At 45.1% G+C, this 14,590-nt stretch overlaps 1 protein-coding gene across 4 annotated transcripts in view; it reads right to left on the bottom strand.

Moving 5' to 3' along the window:
* Positions 1 to 391: 391 nt before the first annotated feature.
* ctnna2 (catenin (cadherin-associated protein), alpha 2) overlaps positions 392 to 14,590 on the bottom strand; it is a 347,246-nt gene continuing 333,047 nt past the window's right edge. For 2 of the 4 annotated variants that reach the window (XM_031559471.2, XM_031559472.2), the window contains exons 13-18: positions 13,234 to 13,385; positions 10,673 to 10,786; positions 7,252 to 7,460; positions 6,461 to 6,566; positions 4,696 to 4,830; positions 392 to 1,476 (exon numbers count right to left, since the gene is read on the bottom strand). In XM_031559471.2, coding sequence (XP_031415331.1) covers positions 1,189 to 1,476; positions 4,696 to 4,830; positions 6,461 to 6,566; positions 7,252 to 7,460; positions 10,673 to 10,786; positions 13,234 to 13,385 — 1,004 coding nt within the window. In that variant the 3' untranslated portion in view covers positions 392 to 1,188. The remainder of the gene's footprint in view (positions 1,477 to 4,695; positions 4,831 to 6,460; positions 6,567 to 7,251; positions 7,461 to 10,672; positions 10,787 to 13,233; positions 13,386 to 14,590) is intronic. The other 2 variants (XM_031559473.2, XM_031559474.2) reach the window with 1 other exon arrangement.

Raw genomic sequence — 14,590 nt, 5'->3', positions numbered from 1 at the left:
AATCATCATAACAGAAAGATGTTAGTTATATGATGAAAGGCTAAAATGAGACGAAATGTCTGGAGGAACATCTGCGGAGCAGGATTGGTATTAAATATGCAGGACCATATTCCAAATTCCTTTTGCGCGAGATGGCACTGCTACAAAGACAACCAAGAGCAGGGGCCTGAAGCTCATTTAAGTGTGCCATCTCTTTTCACCATGCATCAGCCTGAAAACTTGTACAAGTTGCTAATCATGTCGAGATCCAACATGGAGGTAAACTAGCTTCTCTCTGAGATCCACAATGCAAGTGATGCTAACTATAAAGTGCCCTGCAATGCTAGCAATACTAACTTTAAACAAACAGCACACCTCAGACACACTCAGCAATAAGAGACCAAAGACACAATTTTTACGTTCAAGTTGAGGGGTTTATTAGAGAATTGTGAATATAAAGGTATGGAGGATTCTAATCTCTGAGCAAACCACAAAACTAGTCAAACCTGTCCATATCTAAAAGTAGTACGCTCACAATATCCCACCAGCTTGCAGTATTAGTTAGTGATACAGGAGAATGTTGAAATAAATGTTTATTTTTTAATGGTAAAACTAGAGTGTATTGGAGCATCGTATGGATATTAGGAACAAGGAAAATAAAATACTTTAAACATAAGTTATTCCTATAACTACTGGTCTTATTCCAACCAAAATATTACGTTAAGAAGAAATGCATCAGCCCCTCTTTTTTCTTTTTTTAGGTTGATTGATATTATCAACAGCTATGGCCGATACTACCATACCATATATTAATATTTTCATTCATATAATTGCAACATGGCCAGTCAGTAGTAATACCAGTAATGATTAACACCACAGTAACTGAGTTGGATATAATTCAAGCCAAACTGTAAACTGTACCCTCCTTGTGGTTTTTTTTTTTTTTTGAAGGAGAAGAAGCTTCTGAGTAAATCTCAGTGTGTCCCTCTTGGGTAGCTGTACATGGCGAGATGGCCAGCCCATCCTCATTTGGCATAAATACGGCTACGCGTGGAACTTACTGCACCGTAGCCCAGCGCAAAAAACGAAAACCAGTGGCCGTTACCAAAACAACGAAACAGAAAAAAGGGTTCTGATCCTTTTTTTTTTTTTGTTGGGGGCAGGGGGGAAGGAGCTCGTCTTTCTTCCACCTTCTTCTGGTTGAGGAGGTTAAAACGAGTCCATGGCCTTGAACTCGCTGAGGGCTTGCACGGGCGAGATGTGCTTCTTCTGGGAGCCTCGTCGCACTCTGGTCTGGCACTCCTCCGGCTTCTCTCTCTTCACCAGGGGCTTCTTCTCGGGGGCCTTCATGCGCCAGGAGACCACGGGGGAGTTGACGGCCGCCGTGCCGTACACCTTGGCGTACTTGGTGGAGGCCACGTAGGAAGCCTTCACGGTGAGGACAACGGCATTCATCAGGTTCTTGGCAGCCTGGATGAGAGACGTGGCGCTGTCCAGCTGCAAAAGAAAGAAAGAACATTTAAATCACAAAAAAAACAAATCCCCATTAGCAATTCAAAACAAGCTTTAAAAGAAAACGCAGGGTTAACATCCAATCCAATCTGTGCCTGCAGCGAGTTGACGAGATTGCACACAACTGTGGCAGTGAACATATCTTATCACAGCTTTTGTAGGAGTGCAAAGTGACACTGACATATGCAAAGTTACACTGGGGTGTCTGTCATTATAACTTCGCAAACAAGAAGAACAGATGGTGTTAACGAATGATTGCAGACTGTGAGTATGTACTTGGTAATCTGTTTGCCCTATGCCAGTAAAAAAGATGATGGTCGCCTGGTATTTCATAAAACATGCTTTACTAAATAGCAAGTTTTCATCCAATGGGAATCGCATATGTGATGAATGATTTTAGAATGCTGGTGCAAGCAACAGTTATATGGACTCAATTCCCAGAGGGCACAAATACTAATAAAATATATGGCGTGCTCTTTAAGTATTGCTGTTTGCTTTGGATTTGTGAGTCTGCTAAGTGTAAATGTAAATGTAGTTACATGCCGGAAGCTAGCTCTGTCACAAGAGCTTCTAAGCCAGTCCTAGCCTCACATAGCCTCCGAGTGATTTGTCTGATGTGTCATTTGTATGGCGCAAGGCACTGTGGGAACACATGCCATGCATACACAGAAAAAAGTTTTGCTGTGTTTGGAACATGTGTAAGGCAGAATTCCTCTGAGAATTTTCTGGATTTAATCATTCACAGCGCTTATTCAGAGGGTCAAAAGGTAGCGGTCACGCCACAGCTTCTGAACCTGGACTGTTTGTTTTCACAGCAACCCCCATGCATTGGTTGCTATTAGGCACTCCAGAGCCTGGTCACAGTTGAACTAATTGCCACATGCTCCATTCCTTTAGCATCTGGTTGATTGTTTTGGTCTTACCCCTCATTGTCACAGAGACAACCTCAAGAGGTTAGGGATTTCCAAGTATGTGCAAATGTATATGAATGTAACATATTCATGTTTGGTCTCAAATTGATCCTTATGATGTGGGCAGTAGTGTGGCCATGGTTTCTATAGCTGTGTAATTTGATTGTAACCTCTGCCTGGGCATACCCAGATGACCAGGGTTGGTGGGGGGAGAATGTTATCTTAGGAGCATCACGGACAGATGGTGGCCAGGAAATGGCTGGTGGCAAATGCATAGCAATGGATCTTGAGGTACAAAACCACTTTAGACGGTTTGGGGGCTTCCTCTTCTCTCTTCTTCTTCTGCTCTTTCTACTGCTGCTTGTCTCTCCTCCAAAATGTCTCTCCCTCATTCATTTCAGGTTTGGTTATTCATCTGTTTATGTTATTTCCTATATCATGTATTCAGGTTTATTTGGTCAGTTATGTGAATTTGATCTAATCAGCATCCAACCTGTGTATTCACTTGCTATTATTTACATTTGCACTGATTCATTACATTCAGTTTGACTGTAACATTTCAGCTTGCTGTTTATTGTATTAATAAACTGCTCATTCATTAACCATTCAAACAACTCCTCGTGTGCCATGCCATTACAGTAATTAAGATCTCACGATTGGCATATACACTGTTTGGTGATATTGTAGGTAATTTAAAATTTAATGGTCAGATTAATTGCATTTTCTGCAATATTTATCACTCTAATGAGTCCCATAAGGTTCAGACACGTATAAACCTTTTAGCCTAGTGTTTTCCTGGTCTTAGCCTGGTGTGGTTATCGGTAACATTTTGGCTGTCCCTACAAATGTAAGTGATAAGAAAGCTGAAGCCCCAAAAGAGTATGCTAAAAAAAGTGCCAACAACACTTCACTAGACATTTCACTGCCCTCTTTCATTCAGCAGTAAACGCTATTGTCTGACAGAAGACCCTGCCTAGGGTTGGGTACCGAGAACCGGTACCAATATGGAACCGGTTCCAATACAACCGGTACCTACCCGGACCGATATGCAACGCAGATTTCGGTGCTTCATTTCGGTGCCTGAGCCAATTGAACACGGTCGCTAGGCAGATTCCGTGGGGCACATGTAAAACTGCCCCAGCTCCCAATGTAAACTTGGTCCTGTGTCGCTCACGCTCATTGGTGTTTTCATAGCAACATACAGTGAAGAGCAGGCAGCATTTCACAGAGCAAGCACAAACAGAACTAGCCATCAACCTTTTAACAGAGAAAATACCGAAAGGTAAACGGTCAAAAGTGTGGCTGTATTTCGCACAAAAAGATTCAAACATCGCGACGTGCAGCAAATGCAACAAAATAATTGCGTGAAAAGAGGGGAGAGAAGGCAAGAGTCAACGGCAGATCAGCAACCGAAGACTGAAAAATAAACGAGATGACAGCTAAACTACCAACGGTAGTCTCTTAAAGGGGCAGTACACATTTTCTCGTACTCAGTGTGTTCAAGTAACAAGATTAACTATGAACAAGATAGAAAAGATAGGTATAAACAAATCATAAAATGGTGAAATTTCATGAAATAAATGCAAACAAAATAATACATTTTTGACTCCAAAGGCAAATATGCTCATATTTTTGCAAAAGAAGTTTGAAGCTGTTTTTTGTATTTATTTATATGTATTTAAGTATACTATAAACTGTTGTTTACAGTTAATATAATGTTCATAATTTGAAGTTAAAAAGTTTGAAGCTGTAGTTGGAAGCCAAGTGTTTTGTATGTATTTATATTTATAATATACTTTAAACAGTTAATATATTGTTCAATTTGAAGAAAAAAGCCTTTCTTTAATGTCGTCAATCGTCGCTTTGTGCTTTAAAAAAAAAAAGTATCGGTTCCGGCACCGTTTAGGCACCGGTATCGTTTTAAAAGTATCGGTTATGTACCGGTATCGGATAAAAACCAAACGATACCCATCCCTAACCCTGCCTGGCCAATGACACGGTCAGGGACAGGCAACTTTCCTCTAAGAGTTACAAAGTGAAGAAGTCATAAGCTGTTCTGCTCTAAACCATGACAGCAAAGGTGTGGTGATGGTAAGATAGTATCTATATATATATATACTGTGATCCGTGGTACATTACCTACATTTACATTTACATTAAGTCCTTTAGCAGACGCTTTTGTCCAAAGCGACGTACAAGGGAGAGAACAGTCAAGCTACGAGCAATAGAGACCTAGTGTAACAATAAATACTATTTTACCTATATGACTAATATAACAATCAGATGAACTCACCCCTGAGACGATGAGCTCTCCTCCCAGATTCTGCACTTCAGCCTTGACCTTGCTGCAGATGTTCAGCTGGTGGCAGTAGAGAGCAATTCTCTGCAGGTAAGCCAGGAGGTCCTGCTTGCATGCTGAGTCAGGGCACTAGAAAAGACCAGAGCAGACAATATGACAGAAAAACATGAGCAAACTTCTCTTTTCTGTCTTTTTTCTCCATCTCTTGTATAGGTACAAACCACACACAGAACTGCTCTTTTCTTCTCACAGGACACAGCTACAACAGAGTTGAGAGCGGCCATTGTCAGGTGGTCAGGAGAGGGCCATTCTATGTTTCTATACATGTGTGTTGTGTGTTTCTATTCATCAAAATCAACTTGGTGCTATTTTAAAGGCCTGACACTTATTCACACACACAAACAGGACACAGCACAGAAGCACAGCAGGGAACTGATGACAGATCCCTATTTATGAGTGCTCTTGGAAGAGTGTCTGCTTTAAAGAGTGACTCAGACAGCAGTCATGGCTCCAGAGGAGGCTGCTGCAGTGGAGAACCACTCCAAGACCAGTATTACAAAGTGCAGTCCACAACAAAGACACCAGTCTGGGCTTAACACTACATCACAGACCACCGATGTTAGTGTGCACACGTTCCAACACACAAAACAATTCTCGGATGCCTCGACAATTCCTGGAACATGAATTGTTGAGGCATATATTCTAGTTTGTAACGGTCAACACTTAAATTTGGGAAATGCTTAATCACCCAGCGGAAGAGCATACACTGCACTGCGTGTGACACCACACAAAAATGAATCATAACATACCAAAGCCCACTGCTCTGCTAAACCAAACGTGACAGCTTGCCTTTATACTTTTCATCATTTTTTTTCCAATCACTAATGCATAACACTTCATGAATGCAGATCTGCCTCCAATGTGTCAAAGAAAGCCTAACAAACTTAAATTAACTTGTCACACACAGGCAGCCCAAGTGAATGAACAGCTTCAGTCTATAACTGTGAGCCACCTGTTCAATTCAGTAGCCTGCCGCCAATTTGCAATGTGACAAATTCGGTTATGGGTAAATAGTGGCATGTCGGCTTTCAAAAAGAAAAGAAAAAAGGAGCCATCGCTTCCCTTGTGCATTGCTGCAACGCTCAAGGAATGAACAATGTAAACAGCTAAGAGGTAAGCACGATCCTTACAATACCCAATGTACAGATAAAGAACAAGAACTTGCTAGTGTACTTACCACACACACACACACACACACACACACACACACACACACACACACACACACCCCTCTGTTTCTGTCTCTGCACAGATTGATCACATGTTGAAAAACTGTCTGTCAGCACATTAGGGATGCGGCTCATCTCATAATGAATGCAACACCCCCATAGAGCTAATTATATTAAAGACAACACCTCTTTGATCCCTCTCTCCCTGAGCTGCTCCACTGGGAATGGAGTGGAAGCTGCCTCGTAAGGAAGCCTGTCACAACACAACCTGGGAGCTACTCTGACAGCTAAGTCAGACATTGGGCCAAATTAAAAACGTTTCCAATTTTTACAGGTGAATGTATTTCTACATTTACAGATTAAAAAAAATATATATATAAAAGCTTTCTCAGGGTAAAGATGTACACAATGTTCAGTTGCTCACTTCACACCATGTTAAGTGTTAATGGAAAATTAACTATACTGCCGTACACATCTGTGCAGTTTAGAAGAAGAATGTATCAGCACAGTTGATTACAACAGCTACGCACCTGATCAGCCACAGCGCGGGCCAGCTTGTCCATCCTGGAGCCAGCCTCTGCAATCTTCTTGGCAGCGTTGATAACATCTGAGGAGTTCTTCAGTGGCCCTTTGCCTCTGTTGAGAGGGAAATCAGTGCAGAAATGTAACTAGATGCTGTGGTGGTTCCTACAAGGACTATTGTTGTCATGGTGGTTCCTACAAGAACGATTGTTGTCTTTTGAACTAACTAACTAATCTGAAACAAAACTGTTCCTCCTTAATTTAGCTTTTGATTGTCCCTGTAAACTACCCCTGCAGGATGACGCAGTTTCAGAGTTTTATGTGAATGTGACCTGGGTCTTTAAACGCTGATGGGTGCTGAGCACTCGCTCCGAAAAACACGACCACCAAAGCCGAGAGGTAAAATGCCAGGCACACACTGGTTAAGCGTGAAATCGGGGGAGCAGATGGCGGAGCTGTGCAAGGCTGTCGAGAACATGCCGGAATTCAAACAGAGAGGGCAAACACTACGGGATTAGATTCAACCCCGCTCTGGGCAAGAGTTACAGGGAAACGTTAGGATAATCAACTCTCTGCAACATTTGGGAATGTGGAGAAAACGGGCATGCTCTCTGTCAGTGAACATGAAATGTTGACAAAATTCAACAGTACAGAAAACACACTACACAGACACACACAAAAAAACATGGTACACTGGAGACCACACAGAAAAGGTTAATACACTTAATTTACATGGCATTTAGTCCACCAACTGGTCTTCACCGGTTCATTTTTGTATATGTATATTTGCTGTACTCACGTGCGTGTAGAGAAAGCGACAGTGTACCTGGTGAAGTCGGTCATCTCCATCATGATCATGCACATTTGCTTGGCCAGGACAATGATGTCATTGCCGTTGTCGTCCCACTTGGCCACCTCAGCGTCCAGCTTGCTCTTCTCCTGTCTGAAGCTCTCCACCTGCTCGGCGATCTTGGCCTTCTCCTCCTGAGGCAGCTGAGCCATGATGGCCTGGTGGAGGAGAACACAGACCGACAGACAGGGTGGAAGAAGAAGGGGGTACAATTACATAGGAGAATGCCTGCCTGGACATCTGTGCATCGTATGCGTGCCGTATGGTGTGGTGTGCCGACGACTAATGCCACTGCTCAGGCGTTTTCTCGACATTATCACAGCTTTGAGTTGCTGCTGAGTGAAGTAAAGGAGCTAGCATTTAAAGACCTCTAGACCTGCACAAACACCCCTGACATCATGCACTCATAAAAGAAAATCCATTCTCCTCTCTTTCTCTCTCTCTCTCTTTTGTGAACATCAGAATAAATCCAGTCGCCATAGTGATTCTGTGCAGGTCGAAAAAGGTATTAATCTTTGGGAAGGTCATAGACACAGCAGGGGCGCAATATTATTTGTGAGATAAATGTATAATTGCTTCACTTCCACCACCAGTGAATGAATAATGCATTTGTTCGACATTATGTGCAGAGGGGTGAGAGGCAGAAACCAGTCAGGTGCTTCCAAAGTCTGTCGGGTGGGTTAGAGAGGAAGCTCGGATGCTGTCCTAGGTTGGATTTACACCGAAACCAAACCACCATCAAAACGTCCACAAAAGGGGTGAGGAAAAAAACATTGTGGTACAATGCATTTAAACCAGCTGTATAGTTACAGCATTTCAACCAGCTGGATACTTAAAGCATTTAAACTAGCTGGATACTTACAGCATTTAAACCAGCTGTTTTCTTACAGCAGTTAAACCAGCTGTTTTGATTATTGAGTGGCGTTTTCGCTGTCCTTTGAGGGTCTTTGAAGGAACAGAACCGACAAAGAAAAGAACCCATTCTTGTGCATATAAGCGCTCTCTACTTTCACACATGGGGGATCGGCATGAAGCCACGGGGAGACTCTCATTACAGCAAGGTTGTCGCAGCACTAAGTGGGCCAGTAATCCCAGTGGCTCTGGCTAACCCGCAGGCCCTTATAGTAATGCTAAAGAGCCAGCGATCCCCTCTGCTGTCACCCCCTCTAGGTGTGCTCTCTCAGTCACAGTCTTTTAACCCAGTCATTACGGAGGCGCTGGGCCGTGCTGGGAGAGATGAGCTCGCACCCAATAGGCTGGAGAGAACGGGAGCACATGGGGTGTGAAGACAGTGTGACATACAGTGCAATCCCAGTATAAAAAAAAAGAGGATCGCTGGTGCTCACTAAGATAGAAGGGATGGGAGAAGGAGAGAGTGAGAGAGAAAGAGAGAGAGATAGAAGAAAGAAAGAAAGGGAGAGAGACAGAGACGAGGCGATGGGGGATGGGGGGGGGCTAGAAGAGATAGAGACTAGATCCATGCAGCTGATTGGGATGTCAGGGAACTGCAGTACTAGGAGAATCTCTTTTTTTTCCCCACCTCTTTCTCACCAGAATTCACTTATCCTAAATCCCCCTTTCCTTGCTCACTGATAACAGGAGCAGGCCCAGGCAGCTTAGCACGGCTGCAAATCCCCCGGTGCCCCCCGTACGGCGCATGCCAATACACTCAGACGCGCTAGCCGGGATTAGAACACTTAGGTTTCTGCGGCGGGAAAGAGCGGCCCAGAAATGACTTTAATTTGTTTCATTTTAAATAGACTGTCCAGACACTTAGAGTTCAATTTTATGGCTGACCTATCAACAGTGTTATCCAATCAATGCGTTATAAGAGGAGCTTTGTGCTGTGTGGTTGTGTGTGAGTGTGTGTGTGTGTGTGTGTGTGTGTGTGTGTGTGTGTGTGTGTGTGTGTGTGTGTGTGTGTGTGTGTGTGTGTGTGTGTGTGTGTGTGTGTGTGTGTGTGTGTCTATGAGTTTAACACGGTCCATGTAATCATCCATGCCTTTCTATTGTTGCCCGAATATGTTTATTTTCATTGCAATAAATCATTTCAGTAGTAAGAGAGAGACCAGAGGGAAGCAGTTGAGCGCTGAAGTGCCCGTGTGTGTGTGTGTGTGTGTGTGTGTGTGTGTGTGTGTGTGTGTGTGTGTGTGTGTGTGTGTGTGTGTGTGTGTGTGTGTGTGCGTGAGTGTGTGTGTGTGTATGTGCCTGCAAGACCTGCTCCCCTGAAAAGCTAGGACTGAGTCTGCAGTGTATTTCCCTACTATGTGCTCCTCCCCTGTCTATTAGCTCTCACTCTTTTCCTTTTTCTGTTCTGTGTTCAAAACCAACATTGCAGCCACAACCACTGAACGCAAAAGTACTTGAGGCTTGCAGTTGAAGAACTGCTCTTTGCTACAGTAGCTTTTCCTTAACATATAAGACATGGCACGCCAGCTAGAACCAAAAGTGGACACAAGCCTTCAGTCTATATGATTGTGATGTGTGTGTGTGTGTGTGTGGTGGGGCTGCATAGAGAGAGCAGGCAGAGCTCACACACTCCCCTGTGCCAAGCTGGCTCCCCTCCTCATTTTAATTCCCCCTCTGCCTCCTTCCAGCACTCATAACTCTCTCATTGTGCTGACGGAGAGGCTGCGCGTGGCAGTCCAGGCCGGGAGCCCACGCCTCCCCCCCAGCCCCCAGCCCCCTCCGCCTGCCAAGCCCGCAGCCCCCACTGCAGTGTGTGAGCCTCTGATATCCTCCTAATGTTCCTTAAGCAGCCCACAGCGGACCACTCACAGGCCCAGTAATGTGACCGCAGAAGGCCCCCCTGAGTCCACATCCACACAGATTGGGGGGCCTTGGCCACAAAAACCCCCTCAATGCCTCCTCAACTCAATCACAGGGGGTAGCGGATGGGGGACGGGGACGGGTGGCACAATTATTGGGGGTTTATTTACAGTTTGTGGGTTTTACACCTCGCCTCCCCATTGAGTTGCGTATTGTGCAGCCGTGATCATTCATGGTTTGGTGTGTGTGCGTGTGTGTGTGTGTGTGTGTGTGTGTTTATATGTCTGTGTGTGTGTGTATGCTCAGGCTGATAATATGAATGTGACAGTGTGAGAAACTAAACAACTCTATATAAAAATATCACTATGTGCTAGCAATGGCTCTCCCATCATGTGGCAGGCACACACACACACACACACACACACACACACACACACACACACACAAACACACATGCACCCACACACACACACACACACACACACACACACACACACACACACACACACACATGCAGACACACACAAGGACACACTAAGGATAAAACTCCAGAGTGCCTGAGCAGAGGGAGTGTATGCCCGAGGTTTGAGCATGTCCTTACCCTGGCACTCTGTCCGGCGATTAGCTGATCATCTTCGGTCTGAATGCTGGTCCGGCTGTGGGCGTCATACTCTTCCTGCTCAAAGTCTGAGTCATCCTCCAGCTCCTCTGGTGTCTGGAAAGAGGAAAAGAAAAGGAGGCAAGAGACAGAGAGAAAGAGAGAGAGAGAGAGAGAGAGAGAGAGAGAGAGAGAGAGAGAGAGAGAGAGAGGAGATTACACAATGAATGCAACAATGGATACAACAGGCATGGAGGTCATGCTACAGCTCTGTGCTTCTAAAGCTAGATTTGCAACCACGGCATCAGCTGGGACAGCTGAGAAGCATGCTGTCCACGATTAGTCACGCTCCGCAAGGACAGACCCCCCCTACAGTAACCTTAAACGGCCTGCCCGTAAATCAGTCAGATATCGCTAAATAATTAATCCCATCTCGGTGTTGTGTTTGTTTCAAGTAACTTGCATCATTGTTTTTTAGTCACATCGTTTGCATGCTCCACACTAACAAGAAGTTCCCTCTAAAAGTGGGATCAAACAGAACAGTGGAGAGAGGGGAAATCGCCCCGAGAGCCAAAACGATAGCGCTATCTCGCTCGCCCTCTCTCCTCTCTCAAAGACAACAACGGCAAAGGCAAGCACTCCAAAGTGGCACGACTTTACGGATCCGTGTCTCCAATTAGCAAGGGGATGATGCAAAACGGAGACAAGGGTCTTGTGTCAGGGGGGGAGCGGAGGGAGAGAGCGGAGGGAGAGAGCGGGCGTCGCTCACCGACTCACGGCTGTCAGTGATCGGTTGTCTGTTGAATGCTTGCTGTTGTGCTCGCCGGCGAGAATGGCGGGTGTTCTAGCCTCTTGCCATCCGCCGGTTGGTCTGTCAGGAGACAGATGGAAGAGAGAGAGAGAGAGAGGCTCTGCCGTTCTTAATGGGTCTGCGTGGCTCGCTGAGCTCCCGTGGAGACTCAGTGGGGATGGTGCCATATGACGGGGGGGTTCAGGCCCACGCTCTTGTGTCAGATGAGTGTACTTAACAACCTGAACGCAGAGGCTGTTTTGTCTCCTGCAAATAGCAGACCACGAAACAATGGAGTAGAATGACTGATTACTGAGGGAACCTCAATTAGTGCTATCTTATAAGAGGTGTATCTTCTGGAAACAATAACCAAATGCTAAGTGACATTGCAGAAGGAATAATAGCCCATTCTGTTGTTCAAAGAGTTTGTCTTGTTTACATCTTTTGGTTGTAAAATGCTTATCTCATGCACCTGAAAGTCTGGTTTAGCAGCCAGCTATAACTATTGACACATCTCAGTGGATTGGAAGAGCCACCTCTTTCTACATGCTCCGAGGAGGGTTATCAAGCTTTCCTGTCCACCGACCACAAAAATAAATTTTATGAAAAAGAACAAGAACCATCATTTTGCTCTCCGTCTTGATTGAGGAAGTGACAGGAAAGGAAATAATCAACTCATGATTGCAGCCATGAGCAAGCCTGCTCCAGAGGGAGGTACACAGTAGTAGCCACATGCCAGAAATGGCCAGCTTTGATACAGATAGGCCACAGCAGCCTGAAAAAACAGCAGAGAAAAACCACCCTATCCATTGCACACACTCCAAAGCACCGGCGTTGTTGTTGTTGTTGTTGTTGTTGCTGCAGATTTCTTTTCCTCGAAGTAAGATTGGGACATTGCCCAGGAAAAGGTTATTTACTATTTACTCAGAGATGAGAAGAGAAGAGAAAGCCAGGCCATAAAAGGAATCAGGATAGTAAAAAAGGACCCAGCCACCATTTTTGGATGATTAAAAGTCCACTCTGTAATTTTGATCTGAAATGAAACAAGCCTTGGTCCACAATAGCGTGTTATCACTGATTCAAAATAAGGGTCTGCAGTCTATGTTAATACCACCTGATACATGAAAAAAACTGTAAGTTATTGTATAGAACAATTTTAAAAGGTGCACTGTTCACATCTTACTAAAAGAAATCAAGAGGTCACTCTGCAATTTCTGTTCCATTTCATGGACATGGCTCAGTTAGCATGAACACGTAGTCAGGGACAAGTGCGAACACCTACTGTAAGGACCCTGGAGCCTTGATGTGGATACCAAGACTTCTGCGTGATTATTGTCAGGGCCCCGTAGGGAGGGGAAGGCGGGAAGATCAGGGGTTAAGCGGACAGAGGGGCTCCAGCTTTGAGGACATCTATAACACCCTTACCATGAGCATGGCAGCACAATTTACTAGGGAGTGCACACAGTCTTCATGACTGTTTCTATGACTACCTTCAGTGCAAAGACACACCATCAATAACATCCTACTTGCACAGGCAAAAGTAGTTTTCCATTAACAGCTCTGGGATTATTAAATAGCCAGTTCAATTCATCTGAGTAGTACCCTTATCTTTCATTGTAACCTCTAATTTACCTTTAGTTTAATGAGACTTTCACATCTAAACTGCAACCTTTCTTTCCTGTCCATCGACCTGTCTATGAACAGCATTTATAGAGGTTTAGAATAATGATCTGTCTAAAGTAATGTCCATGCCGTGTGGTGCATACGTACATACCCTGATCATGAGGACAGCTTTCCTGATGTCACGGACGCCGTCGTAGACGAGGCGCGAGGCGTCGATGAACTCATTCTCCTCGAACGCCTGCGGGGGATTGGTGCTCAGAGCCTCGATGGCAACCTCCACTTGCTCAGCAAACCTGGGCATGACTGTTTAAAGAGAAAGACAGATGAGGAGGGGCATTAGAGATATATGAAAAATACAGCACAATCCCATTCTCTCTCTATATACTGTATATACACACAGATATAGAGATATACCCAGAGAGGTTAAAGATAGGTAGATAAAGAGAGAGAGAGAGAGAGAGAGAGAGAGAGAGAGAGAGAGAGAGAGAGAGAGCGAATGGGCATTTTGGAAGAACACAGTGAGTTGTGGTCTGTCCAAGGACACACGGAGCAGCAAACCCCCTGCGTCGCCACACCCCTCTTTCCCGGGCCGCATGAGAGGCGACAGGAAATGTCACCACCAATATCAACAATGTGGACGGGCTGGTCCACCAACACCAATTAACCACCTCACACTCGCGCGCACACTCTTCAGGAAGCGAGGCCGTCTGTCACATATCAGAGCGTCGCAAACACCCGATGCTTGCTGTCTGACATTCCTGGCTTCCTGTGCCTGATGTGCTTCCCCCCCCCCCCCTATGTTCTGGGCGCCCCAGCAACACTGAATCATCCACTCGCCTTTCCAGCTGCTTGGCTCCAATGTGACAACAAAGAAGCACAAAATGAGACGTCATGACTGAGGCGCAGGTTTTGACAGGAATCAAGCGTGAATAGCGCAGTGTGAATATTCTGGCGCGATAAAGCCGCAGCGTTGGCGACCAGACGCGGGGCAAATGAGGCAGGTGTCAGTCAGCTGCTGCTGAGAGGCTGTAGAAGCTGGGTGTCTTTTTCTTTATCTATCTGCTGTGGATTCAGGTGTCTGAGGGACCTGTGTTTATATGCTATGTGTGTGTGTGTGTGTGTGTGTGTGTGTGTGTGTGTGTGTGTGTGCATCCACCTGTGAAAGGTGACTCAGGGTGGGGAGAGGTCTCCCTGAACAAATGAGGAAAGTGAAGAGTACACTAAAAATGAGAACACATTACTACACAAACATGCATACTCAAGACTCTCAAACACCCAAACATGACAGCCCCCCGGACCACCATGCACACACACACACACACACACACACACACACACACACACACACACACACACACACACACACACACACACACACACAAACGCACACACATTCGCGCCCTTTGTTCTCTAAAATTACAGGGACAGAGTGAGAAAGGACACTTAATAATCAAGGGCAGAACACTTAAGAATTAATCACAGGAATCTCACGAATACTCTGTTTGAAA

Source organism: Clupea harengus, chromosome 22 (assembly GCF_900700415.2).
Source record: "Clupea harengus chromosome 22, Ch_v2.0.2, whole genome shotgun sequence".
NCBI lineage: Eukaryota > Metazoa > Chordata > Actinopteri > Clupeiformes > Clupeidae > Clupea > Clupea harengus.
The sequence above is the reverse complement of the archived record's forward strand: the minus strand, read 5'-3'. Positions and strand labels throughout refer to the sequence as shown.